This window comes from Ostrea edulis, chromosome 1 (genome assembly GCF_947568905.1).
Source record: "Ostrea edulis chromosome 1, xbOstEdul1.1, whole genome shotgun sequence".
Lineage (NCBI taxonomy): Eukaryota > Metazoa > Mollusca > Bivalvia > Ostreida > Ostreidae > Ostrea > Ostrea edulis.
Genome location: NC_079164.1, coordinates 105177283 through 105191376, shown reverse-complemented (window position 1 = coordinate 105191376; position 14094 = coordinate 105177283). Strand labels below are relative to the sequence as shown.

The 14094-nt window shown below is 34.7% G+C and overlaps 1 protein-coding gene across 1 annotated transcript; it reads right to left on the bottom strand.

The window, feature by feature from the left end:
• Nucleotides 1-253: 253 nt before the first annotated feature.
• On the bottom strand, nucleotides 254-14035 carry LOC125668169 (39S ribosomal protein L44, mitochondrial-like). The gene is made up of 10 exons (XM_048901991.2): nucleotides 13917-14035; nucleotides 10673-10790; nucleotides 10451-10537; nucleotides 8417-8511; nucleotides 8137-8212; nucleotides 7878-7962; nucleotides 6605-6676; nucleotides 4388-4536; nucleotides 1945-2027; nucleotides 254-1692 (listed from the first exon to the last, which is right to left on the bottom strand). Exons 1-10 carry the CDS (start codon nucleotides 14002-14004, stop codon nucleotides 1478-1480), a joined length of 1068 nt encoding a protein of 355 aa, XP_048757948.2. The 5' UTR covers nucleotides 14005-14035; the 3' UTR covers nucleotides 254-1477.
• Nucleotides 14036-14094: the final 59 nt, after the last annotated feature.

Sequence of the window (14094 nt, the reverse complement as noted above, 5' to 3'; positions counted from 1 at the left end):
AAAGGTTGAAAGAGAAAATCTAAGATGATTTCTGGGCATATTTGGATTTTATTGTCATATTCTGTGAGAAAAATGACATGACGGGAGATTGAGGGGGCATCAATCTTAACCACAGTGCTCCTAATTATCGCCTTCCCTCGGAGGGAGGGGGGGGGGGTTGAGAGAGAAGCCAATCTTTATTACGGTGCTCCTATAATTATCGCTCGCGCACTCCCTCTCGGTACTCATTGATGTTATAAGAATTAAAATCTGAGACGTAACATAATTTAAAACATCAAAAATAAGTATACATGTCAATTTTAAAACAGAGAAATAACACTAAATATCAAATTTATTTGACAACCCCGAACAGCCGTGCCCAAAACTGCAATCACAACAGCATGTTTGGTACATAGATATTTCACATAATAATGAAACATTCTGAAAGAGTATAAAAAAGAAGTGATTGATATTTTTTATCCTCACAATTGAGAGGGAGACGGATAAAAAAAAAAGGAGGGGGGGGGGGGACAAATTCCTATCCAAGAGTTGTCAAATACTAGTAGTGCATGCATAGTTGCGAGATATGAACATTTAACCTAATCAGGGGTAATTATTACTGACAACACAAGGACAATGAGGTGTATACCAATATCAAAGCTGTCAAAAAATGTCCACAAAATTATATTATTTGACCTTTACATAAAAGGTCAAAGGTCATCAAAACGGGACCTGACACTGTCTTATATTGTATACCCACATATCAAAGGCCTATGTCAACAGACAAAAAAGTTATGGCCCAGACAAACTTTGTATGAGAAGTGGAAGAAGAATTCACATTCTGTGAAGGGGAGACTATAACAAGGTAGATATATGTATATGATGATCATGATCATACAAATGTTTTACACTCTAATTCATTATAATGATGTAGACTTCCTTTTCCTTTGCATTTTAATTTACACAAAAGCTCTCCATAATACAAATTCCCAGTGCTCTTCTTAGTGTTATATAAGAACATTATCTCAGTATCAAGACTGTTACTGGTAATTCAATTTACTATCAATCTAATGAAAATGCAACTAGCTTTTCAATTAGCATTGTAAATTATGGTTTTACTGCTGTCCTTCTGCAAGGAGAAGGTCATGGGTACTAATTGTCTCACTCTCCACCCTCAATAAATTTACTCCTAAAAGTAACATGTACAAAATGTGTGTATCAGCTGGATTTGCTGTGGACTTCATAACGTATGGACATCCTACTCAATACTATTTTTTAGCAGGAATAAAGAGAGTAAACTATCTTTTTAAGAGTAATATGTACTATGTATTGGTAGGCCTATATCTAACATATTCAATCTGAAGACTTGTGATCATTGAAAGACAAATCAAAAAGACATGCATTGTAATTAATACTTCCACCATACAGCTCTGACAAGCACCATGTTTGATACCTGCATAAACAACAGAAATATAAAACACTATCGTTCCTCCTGTGGTTACTGAGTTTGTTTTGCCTGTGAACTAGTGTCTGATTCTGAGTAAAGTTTCAGTAACAATTCAGCACTGGGATTTTTCTTGTCCAGATCTAATGACCCCAATGGTACGTTTGAGCTGGGTTGCAGTGGAGGACGGGCTTCATCGGTTTTCATCAAGTTTTTGAGAGCCTCCCTTGCAGCTTGCTCCTCAGCTATTGCCAAGGTTTCTCCAGGGGCTAGAATCCAATAAATATGAAGATATTTAGAATTCTCTCCAAGGTCATCGGTCCCCCCCCCCCCCCCCCCCCCAAATTGATATCAATATATGTTGAAATATTCTACTATAGAATTTTGTGCCTGTCATTATCAGTTCCCAGAAGAATTATTGAAAATAATCTGTGTACTTTGATTAATGTAATTAGCAACATATTCTGTTTTCTTTAATATCCGTGTTCAAAACAAATGCCCTATACCAGGTACATGCTTACATCTGCCTATGAGTTCCTTGTCACTGTAGATACCCACATGGTACACCGACATAATAGATGTACAGCCAGTCTGCCAAAGGAGTCTATAATCAGAAAACATTAGTGCATCACATGATAAATCCTAGGAATTTCATTGGATAATGTCATCTATACTATAAGTGATAGTGCTCGGTCACTATCATGCCGAGTGCCAGAACAATGAAATTTTCCTTTACAGAGTTATCTGACAAAATGCCCTGCCCCTACCCCTTGATTTGAAGAAATTTGAATCTGCACTACCTGAGGATGCTTGATATGACTAATTATGTCCTTCATGTTCTTGAGAAGATGATATTTAAACATTATTTCCTGTATATTCCCATGTAAAACTTAGATCCCCTATTGTGGTCCCATCCTATCCCTGGAGGCTATAATTTGAGCAATTTAGAATCTACACTTTGTCAGAAAGATTTTACATAAAATTCATCTTTTCTAGTTCAGTGGTTCCTATAAGATTTTTAAAGGACCCCACCCTATTTCTTGCCTTTTCTTTAGTCTCGTGAGTTGAATAAACTTGAATACCCTTTATTAGAGGATACTCTATGCCAAACTTGATCGAAATTGGCCCTGTGGGTCTGGAGAAGACCAAACTTTGAATAGTTTATAATAATGACAGGAACAGGGCGTCGAGTGAATTTTGGTCCCAAAAATATAGGACATACCTCAGAAATATAGTTTGACTATAGGACTGTTTGACTTCCCACAAGGAAGAAAAACAAACCCAGCAGGTAAAGCTGGAATAGCTGGGCTGGGCAGGGTCGCCACACTCGAAAGAAAGGCGAATTTTGAAGTAAATGTTGTATAGTTACAAACAGATGACACAAATTGGTTTTACTTCAGAATCCAACATTTCTTGCTTACCCTAAACTATAGGAATTTCACAGAAATATAGGAATTTTTGTGGAAATATAGGAATTTATAGGAATAACCCCCAAATATAGGAATTTATAGGAATACCCCCCAAATATAGGAATTTATAGGAATAACCCCCAAATATAGGAATTTATAGGAATAACCCCCAAATATAGACATTTATAGGAAACTTGACGCCCTGCAGGAAATAGACAAGTTTTGATCAGAAATGCTCACTTTGGCTTTGGGGAGCTAAAAAGTCAAGAAATGGTCAAACTGCACTTACCGTAACAAACATGACAAAACCTCATAAACGAACCCATCACTGAAAAAGCATATACAATTGTATATACTTTCCATGCCAATGGTATTTTTGCAACTACTTAAACTAGAACTGTCCTTTCTAATAACCCCTACAGGGCACACTATATAATGGATAAAAACAGACTTCCTCAAACCAGAAGTTGTCTAATCAAATGGTCATCTAGTATATTAATTTTTTTTATGTTGAAAATGTTGCTTTAAAAAAATCAATGATTGAATCAATCAAATATCAAAAAATATTTCCAGTGATGCTCAATATAAACACTATATACCAATTTAATTTAAACATATTTTATTGAGAAACTCAATAGGATCGGGCAACAGGCATATCCTATGTAGACCCTCTCCCTAATACAAAGGTCAAGTACAAAGGTATGATTGATAAAAAGGATTCTTTGAAGAGTATACCAATAAATAGGATTTTCATGGAATTTAATCATTTATTATCATATCTCTTAACTTGGTACATGGTTTAAAAATTGCTAGAGTATGCCCCCCCCCCCCTCCCCCCCCAACAGAAAATGGAAATATATAGAAAATGGAAATATTTATATATTCATTATAAATCAAAATGTAAGGTACATGAATGTTATTTTACTTCAATAAAAAATGTATGTAAAAGGTCTAATTCATTTTTGAAATATTCTCAAAAACAAAATAGAAATTAGCATACCTTTCTAATACTTTAAATATTCTAATTTAAAATTAGAAATGCATAACTTCAGTCTAAGAACAATGTATTTACAATGTTTAAATCAAATCTCTTCTAGAATTTTTAAGATATACTCTTTTTAGTTTAAAATTGACTACGTCCATAAGTAGAAAAAAGCCTGCAACTTGAAAAACAATTGTCCAATCAATATGGAAATACTAGGTGCACGTCTTCATATGGTGAGCAATGAGTGTACAAATTTTCAGAAAAATCCATGCAGTAGTTTCTTAACATGCCCGGTCAAAATCATGTCTACAAACAGACGAACAGACAGCCAGATGGTGATTCCCAATATACCTCCCAAACTTTGTTTGCAGGGGGTATAATGATTAAACAATAGTTTTTATCAAACATTCAAACACTGGTACACTCAACCACTTGTAATGATACAAATCAAACCCTTTTCTCAAATATCCCACATCATTGTTTTCAGGCTAGTCAACTGAAGTCGCTCTATGTGTATAAAACAGCACATTAGTCAGAGGTACCCAGGTACTTATATAAATCTGTGTGTACCTGGATTCTGGGGTTGACATCCCTTTGGATTGAAGAACAGCGCTAAGTAAACCCATGGGATTATCTAACTTCCACATCTCGTTTACGTCCTTTCCTACAAGACGAGGCGTAAGAAAGTCCACAACGAACACTCCAGCCCTCTCCTCACTCTGTAATAGTCAAGCATTCAATCTGAATGGTTACAGAGCAAAACAACACATAATCCCATTCATGGGTGGTCTTTTATAAAAATGTTTATAAATAAAAGTTTTGAAGAGTTACTAATGCCATCTGTGGGACAGAGATCCTTTAGAACAAGAGGCCAATGGGCCACATTGCTCACCTGAGTAAGCTTGTCCTGCTGTTCTTCATCAGAAGATTTTTAAAAAGATATTTTACTCTTAAAAAGATATTTTATTCTCTTTATTCCTGCTTAAAAAAAATTATCCCCATATCATGACCCAACCATACTCCCACAGTGTCATAATTTAATCAAACTTAAATCTACACAAAGTAGGAATGTTTTATGTTAAGGAGGTACTCTACATCGTCATAATGGCTGATTTCCTTTTATAAGATGGATGAAAATATAAATACACATGTATCACCAATATTTGTCTATTCATTAAAAAAATCATTACCTAGCTGAGTAGCTCAGTAGGTTAGCATGTCGACTGCTGAACTGTAGATCGCAGGTTTGAGTTCAGCAGGGGTTTTAAATTTTTTTTCAGATTGATTTCTACTAAAACTGCATTTTTTGATCAAATGAAGTAAATTTGAAAGTTTTCAATTTCAAAATATTGTTGTATATATCCTCCACTTTTCCATTGATCCATATCAAATTTCTCTGATGTAGCATACCTCTGTAATGATTTAGTATGGCCTTGCTACTTTTGAAAAGATTTTTTTAATTTCCCAAATATAGTCTCCTGTAAAACATTTAATCACTACTTTCGATCCAACCTAATCCCAGGGACCATGATTTAATCAAATATGAATCTGTACTAATTAGGGCTGTCACGGTTCCAAAAAATTTCGGGTCAGGTCGGTTCTAAAATTTTTACTTCGGGTTCCGGTATTTCGGTTTGGGTCTATATAACTATTTTAAGAATCTAATATACAGTTAAAATCAAAAACCTTTATTGTATTTTGTCACAATAATTACTCGGGGACGTGGACTGAGGTTTAGACTCGACATCCATGGTACTAGAAACAGCATTGTCACTTCTACTCGTTTCCATCCATGCTTTCAATGTTTTGTCATTGACGATGTTGCTCCTGTGGCGTAATTTCAATGCGTCTGACATATCTTGCATATACTGTCATTATTTACAGTTTTGTCGACAATGCCATCATTTAACAATTGATCAAAATACAGCCACCTTTGAGGATTTTGATGACACAATAATTCTATTTTAAAAACCAAACCTGAACCGAAATACGGAAAAATGGAACCGAACCCGACCCGAACAACACGACCCGCGGTTTTCGGGTACCCGTTGCAGCTCTAGTACTAATCCTGCCCCTGTTGCTCTTAATATGTATAGACCAACCCAACCCCTGGAGGCATCAATTTCAACAAATCTAAATCTGAACTACCTGAGAATGCTTGCATATTAATAAGACTAAGTATTATGGCCCTGTTACTCTTGAAGATAAGATTTAAAAGTATTTCCATGTAAAACTTTGATCCCCTACTGTGGTTCCAACCAACCCCTAGGGGCTTTGGTACCAACAAATTTTAATTTGTATTACCTAAGGATGATTGCATATTAACATGAATAATTATGGTTTGGCAGTTTGTAAGAAGAAGGGTTTTTTTTAAAAAACAAAATTAATACATATTCCCTGTTGTGGCCCCAGCCTACCCATGGGTAGGATGCTTAATGACAAATTTGGTTGTACAGACAAATGGACAGACAACAGACAATCAGAAAAGCTCACCGAAAGAAAAACCACTCCAAAACCAAATATTAAAATGCGACATCTACAGAATTAAAAAATACATGTCAATGTACAAGTGTTAATATTAGTTCATACAAAAACAGTGAGACTGTTACTAAACAGTAAATGCAATGTTTATGTGAACATGTCCTCTGCTTGGACATCTTCAGTGTGATGCCTCAGTAATTTATTAAGCACTGCATAAACAGTTCTGACAGTGCACCCAGTGAATTTCAGCAATCAACAAGTGTAACAAATGATCATAACAAATAAAAGCAATATAGATTTATAGACCTGACTTCTCCCTAATGCAGCCACTATAGCCAAAAATGTCTCACTCATCTCCTCTTCTGTTGGAGGGTAATACTGAAACATAAAAAAAATAAAAATCAACAGTCTTTAGGATGGAAACTGAAAAGTAAGATAACATGCAATTAAAAAACATGTAACAGGTATGTGTCCTTCCCCTTGATTTCAATCCATGTAATTAAGATGCAATGGCCTTTAAACTTTTGTTTTATTAAAGATTCATCTACTAGTCAAACGATAAGCATTGGGATTATGATGATTGATGTATGACCTTGGTACAGCAGTAAACTTCCATGGTAACCTTAGACCTTTGACCTTGAAAATCCATGGGCAACCACCATATGAGGTTTTATTTCTCTCAAGTGCAGGGCTCCCAAGATGTTGGTTGAACAACTGATTATCTACTAACTAACACAGACAAAACGTGCCAAGCAATATACAGTACTGATACGGACCGGGCAACAACAAATTAAAGAATACATTTCAGTGGACATCTGGTCAATCTTGTTTTGTTGCATTTTATATTCTACATTCAGGGATGTGACTGAATTCCTCAGAAATCACAGGAAAACTGGTCAAAAAAGGGAGGAAAACACCTCACCCTACCTGGAAAAATATATTTTTCTGCCACTTTAGATCAAATCCAGAGTGTTTCATTTTTTCGAAAATTGAGCAGATCAGAGGATTTCCTCTGAAAAGAGGAAAAATCACACCCCTGTACATTGGTCATATCAGCTTATCAAACATCATTTTGTTTACATCAAGTGACTATCTTACTTGATGAAAAACACTGAGGCATGTAGCTGTTTTTCCGCATTTTCAAAGATTTCAATACATGTTCATACATGCTTACATGTATACATACATGTGTAAGCATGTGATATGATTTTCACATGAATATGTGATGCCGATGTGAATCATGTGATTAAAATCGATTTCTGATACACTGTAGCATTGTTTTTAAAAGAACATTCTTTACACCAAAGACAGTATAAATATAGTAAGCCTTTAAATTATCACTTGTACATAAACATGCCTCAAAACTTTGGTGTCAGTGTTAAAAAAAAATAATCAAAGACCCATTTCCAATCAAGCTTTGTAAAGAAAACCCTTGTATGACAGGCAACACATAAAGCTATAGCAATATCTGCCAAAATGACTACTTGTCACAGCCAAGTAAGTTGTTCACCAAAAAAATGGGACATATACAGTCATTGTGAAAATAAAAACTCATGAAATGGTTGAAAGAAATTCCTACCTTTGACTGGATTAAATCTGTTATTCCTATTAACTTCCCAACATGAGCTAGTAGTTCTGTATTCATTAGAAAATCACAAATGGAACTAGGAAAGACAGGTACAGGTTAAACGAAATCATAAATTAATCAAAGTCAGGTATGGTGAGAAGATTTTAACAAATGACAATCTAATTAATATGTCACTTAGTTTGCCACATACTGATCTTTTAAACAGATCAAAGAATATGAATTCAACTAGATTGTTGAAAGGAATACCTACCCAATGCCTTCCTCAAACATATATGGAAAATTAAATCGTAGGTATGCCTTCAAATATTTCTGAACTATTTGTTTTCCTACAAAATACAAATTACCAAAGTTGGTATGGACTATGGAAATACAACAAAATGTTACATGGTGGAATAAAAGAATTGTTTAAACGGCCTCTTCATTCATCTAAAGCACTGAATGTTTCTGTCTCAACTTATATTTCATAATTATTTCTCAAAATAAATGATTATAATTACATCAACATGAAACCATCATCTGGATGAGCGTACCTTCAAGTGACAGCTCCTCGTTACATATACTAGACAACATCTGTATTTCAACTCCAACTTTCTTTCTTTCTTCTGCTTCCTTCTCAATGGATGATCTGTAACATACATGTACAAATTAAACCAGTGCATGAAAAAATGGAAGAAATGTCACTACAAAGATTGCAAGCGTACTTGTTTAGCAGGATTCATATTTTTGGCAACATTCAAGAGTACACATCTATGATCTGCTGGGATAAAAACTATTATACCGAGCGAAGCTCGGACGAGCCGAAGGCCCGTCCGCGAAGTAAGGTTCTAAAGGTAACACGTATGTAAAAGAAAAAAGTCAAAATCAGCAAAAGAAAAAGAGACAATCTCTATATACGTTCATTGAAATTTTCGTGATCCATATGGGCGCCGCCATTTATTTTTTCATTACCTGCTTCAACAGTTATTCATGTTTTATTTTGAATGCCAACAATAGAAGACTCTGACGTGCAATTCGTAATTTAAACACTCAGTTTGTTCAAAGTGAATAGTATAATTATCATTGTAACAGGTTTTAGCAATTATAAAACCATAATACGACTAAATATGAACGAGTTCATGAGTTTCTTTAAATAAGAATATTTAAATTACGGTTACATTTTTACCATTTTGAATTTATTGGTTAATTTTGTTTAGTTTTATAACGGCCTTTTTCATTGCATACGGAATGTATTATTGTTGTTTATAATTGTTTGCTTTGAAAAAGAGAAAAAAAGTCGAGGCTAAATGTGACGTCACAATACACAGTTTACGTCGCCTTGTGTTTTATTTCCCGCGTTCAATGAATAGGCGGATCCTCTAAAACTGTGTCCCCATATAAACTCCTTTAATATTAAGATGTTACTGGGTTTTTAGCGCAAGGAAAATTTCATTAAAAATATATATTTTTAAATGAATCATAACCTACCATACTCAACTTTATGATTACCACTTGGGACACTCCAAATGACCATTACATGCTTCGCTCGGTCCAACGGTCACACCGTATACATATTAAAGCTATTTCATAAACGTAGCATAAACACTATTATAAAGCTATTTCATAAACGTAGCACAAAAACTATTATAAAGCTATTTCATAAACGTAGCATAAAAACTATTATAAAGCTATTTCATAAACATAACATAAAAACTATTATAAAGCTATTTCATAAACCTAGCATAGTGTTCATGACTTACAATTGCACTGAATTTTGGATAAAGTACAATAAATACATGTACAGTAACAATTTAATATATGCACACATCAATCAACCTTAATGTGTGTACAGTACATGTAGGATGTGTGTACAGCACATGTAGGATGTGTGTACAGTACATGTAGGATGTGTGTACAGTACATGTAGGATGTGTGTACAGTACATGTAGGATGTGTGTACAGTACATGTAGGATGTGTGTACAGTACATGTAGGATGTGTGTTCAGTACATGTAGGATGTGTGTACAGTACATGTAGGATGTGTGCACAGTACATGTAGGATGTGTGTACAGTACATGTAGGATGTGTGTACAGCACATGTAGGATGTGTGTACATTATATGTAGGATGTGTGTACATTATATGTAGGATGTGTGTACAGCACATGTAGGATGTGTGTACAGCACATGTAGGATGTGTGTACAGCACATGTAGGATGTGTGTACAGTACATGTAGGATGTGTGCACAGTACATGTAGGATGTATATACATGTAGCTGGCAGCCTACACCAAACCTCCTATGAGATGCAAGGCTTCATGGTAGCCTTTCACTCTTATGTGTAAGAATGTAAATTATCATATGTCCAAAGTATTAAATGTGTCATGATATGGTAAAAATGAACGAACTAAAAACTTATATGCCAGAAAACCAATTCATGTATCACAAAACACATTGTAATAATGACAACATTGTGACCTGGTACAAATAGCTAATACATGTACTTTAAATCACTTTCATTTTAATATTCATTTACCACTTTCAACTGTAGGCTTTAATATACTAGTATAAAGATTTTGCATTTGACCTACTGGACAATGAAGGCTTCCTTCAGTATTTCTTCATCAAAATCTTCTCCAACCCTTTTACCAAATGCAAACAGCTCAGCATCATAGTTCCTTTAATAAAAAAAATCAGTCTACAGATGAATCTACATTGGAAAAATATATTTTGTGTAAAATAACGTGAATTGCAATATCAATGGAAAACTAGACTTGGGTGGAAAAGCAATCCAAACTACAATGATATCTTACCAGGAACCGAATGCAGAGGGGTGCCTAATAGGTTCCGGACCAGCTAATTTCCTTCTTTTGACTTGTTCTTTCAAAAAAGGGGGAAGATTCTTGGAATTCCTCAAGTACCGACAAGGAACTATTGTGAAACCACATGAAAGTTATAAATACTCAAAAGATATATCCACTGCAATAGTAAAACTCTTTAAAAACAAAGGTTGTTTATGACCCTGCAGACAGTGACAAGGTCAACCACATTTTTGTTTTTTCATGCAAACCAGAAGCAAGCACCTGTGGTCAACATATTAGAATGACATCATCAAGAAAATGTTTCTGAATGATGAGATATTTACTATTAACAAATCAAAATCATTTCTACCTATTTTACAAGTCCTTATTCACATGTTTAAATTAAAAAAAAAAAAAACTTTTAGAGCTACCACAAGGGCTTGTCACATATATCTGCATACATATACACTGATATATTCCATTTAGATAATCCTGTGGGGATCCGGGTTAGAATAGGTCCTCAGTGCCCCTTGCTTGTTGTAAGAGGTGACTAAATGGGGTGGTCCTTTGGATGAGACCACAATAATTAAGGCCCTGTGTCACAGCAGGTGTGGCACGATAAACAGCCCTTCCTGCTCAAAGGCAGTAAGCGTCGGGCATAGGCCTAAATTTTGCAGCCCTTCACCAGCAGTGGTGACATCTCCAGTCTCCAAATTCTCGAGTGGGACATTAAAAAATATGCAATCAATCAATCCATTTAGATATTCTAATCATACCAAGCAAAGTTCGAACAGGCCAAAGGCTCATCTGTGAAGCAAGGCTCTAAAGGTAACATGTATGTAAAAGAAAGAGATTATCTCTACATACATTCACAGAAATTTTTGTGATCCATATGGGTGCCACCATTGTTTAGCTCACTTGAGCTGAAAGCTCAAGTGAGCTTTTCTGATCAACCGTAGTCCGGCGTCTGTAAACTTTTAACATTTTTGACTTCTCAAAAATCTCTGGACCAATTTCAACCAAAGTTGGCACAAAGCATCCTTAGGTAAAGGGAATTCTAAATTGTTAAAATAAAGGGCCAGGCCACCTTCCATGGGAAAATAATCAAGAAAAGGTAAAAATAGAGTAGGGTCATTAAAAAATCTTCTCCTCAAGAACCACTAGGCCAGAAAAGATGAAATTTATAGATAAGCTTTATTAGGTAGTGTAGATTCTAAATTGTTCAAATTATGGCCCACGGGGGTAGGATGGGGCCACACGGGGGAATCAAAGTTTTACATACAAATATATAGGAAAAATCTTCTCAAGAACCACTGAGCCAGAAAAGCTGATATTTACATTAAAGCTTTCTGACATAGTGTAGATTCAAGTTTGTTCAAATCATTGCCCCCGAGGGTAGGATGGGGCCACAAGGGGGGATCAAAGTTTTACATACAAATATATAGGGAAAATCTTTAAAAATCTTCTTCTCAAGAACCATTGGGCCAAAGAAGTTGACATTTACATGAAAGCTTTTTGACATGGTGTAGATTCAAGATTGCAAAAATCATGGGCTACAGGGGTAGGTTGGGGCCATAATAGGGAATAAGGTTTTACATGCAAATATATATGGAAAGTCTTCAGATATGGGCCAAGGTGACTCAGGTGAGCGATGTGGCCCATGGGCCTCTTGTTTATTTATTAATTGCTTCAACAGTTATTCATGTGTTATTTTTTATTGCCAAAAATACAAGACTTTAGTAAGCAATTTGTAATTTAAATACTCAATTTGTTAAAATTAAATAGTATAATTATTTTTGTAGCAGGTTTTGCAAATCATAAAAAAAAAAAATAGTAATACGACTAAAAAGATGAACAAGTTCATCAGTTGCTTTAAATAATAATAAAAAACAGGATATATATACACTTACTTTTTTACTATTTGTTTATTTTCAGTTGTCTTTAAAGTAGAAACAGAACATATCATTCAACATTGTCTGTAATTGTTTGGTTTGAAAGACAAAACAGCAGAGCTAAATGTGACTTCATTATGCACTGTTTACGTTGGCTGGCATTATATTCCCGCATTAAATACATAGGCGGATCAAGTCATTCTCCTTATATATTCCCCATTTCATATTTGGATGTTATAGGGCATTTAGCACAAGGTAAATTTTATAAACAATGGTTATTTCTACCTCTGATATTTACAGTGCTTAAATAACTAAATTATTACATGAATATTATTAGTTACACAGTTAGTTTGGGACATAATACGGAGTCATCCAGGGTGTGAAATAGAAATCTGTATTGGGCGAGGCAAAGCTGAGTCCCAATACAGATTTCCACTTCACACCCTGGATGACTCTGTATTACGTCCCAAACTGACTGTGTGACGAATTTATCCGGCTGAAGACCTTCAGAATTTTTTTTAAAGATTTCAGTAACATCTTTGATAAATATTAATTATCAAATTGAATTCCATATATATGTATAACATTGAAAATCATGTAATCACAATATCAAAACATCGCAGTTAAAATATGAACAATAACATTAAATAAACAAATCGTGTATATTGAAACTGAATGTAGATACGGTAGCTAGAAGACCAATATATCCTTGCACAGAGATGGTATATTGAAACTGAATTCAGACATACATTAAAAGCTACCATAGCTGGAAAACCAATATATCCTTGCACGGAGATGGTGTATTGAAATTTCGGGACGTCATATGATTTGTAAGTGACGTCACAGTTGAACGGAGATGGTGTATTGAAATTTTTGGGGCTTGATGTGATTTGTTTGTTACATCACAGTCGTTAAACTAATACACCCTCCAGACAAAGATAATATTAAAAAATTAGCTTTTATCCAATCAATCATCTACAAATTTTTCCAAAGCGGGATAAAAATAATTATCACTTGGCACGACAATGACCATTTCATGCCTCGCTCCTCCAGTCACACCGTATATGTATATACATATTACAATACAGGGACTTTATATCACATCACGTATTTTGAGTCATAAACGCATAGATTAATTTTAAATAAAATTGTGACAAGTCCCTATAATTCTAGTGTGAAGCTTGATAGATCTAGTCTAGATTTAGATATTGCAAGAAATCATAACAGTTTCCCCGAGTGGCAATTTTGTATAAACCAAATTTCTTGCCATACATGCCTAGGCTAGACAAAAATATCTCTTCTTTGACAGAATAGAAAGTAAAATTAAAACATGTAAACATCTATCCGGAGTTAGTCTACCGTACCATCATTGTTGTTTTTATGAGATAATGCTAAGAAAGCACTTCTGATAGTATTCGGTCGCAAGATGTGTCTCAGCAAGGGCGCAGCCATCTTGTTTGTTACATACGTAACATGTTAACTCGTACAAAATATATTCACTGTGATTTTTTTCTTCAAATTTTCTCTACGACTTTTGAAATT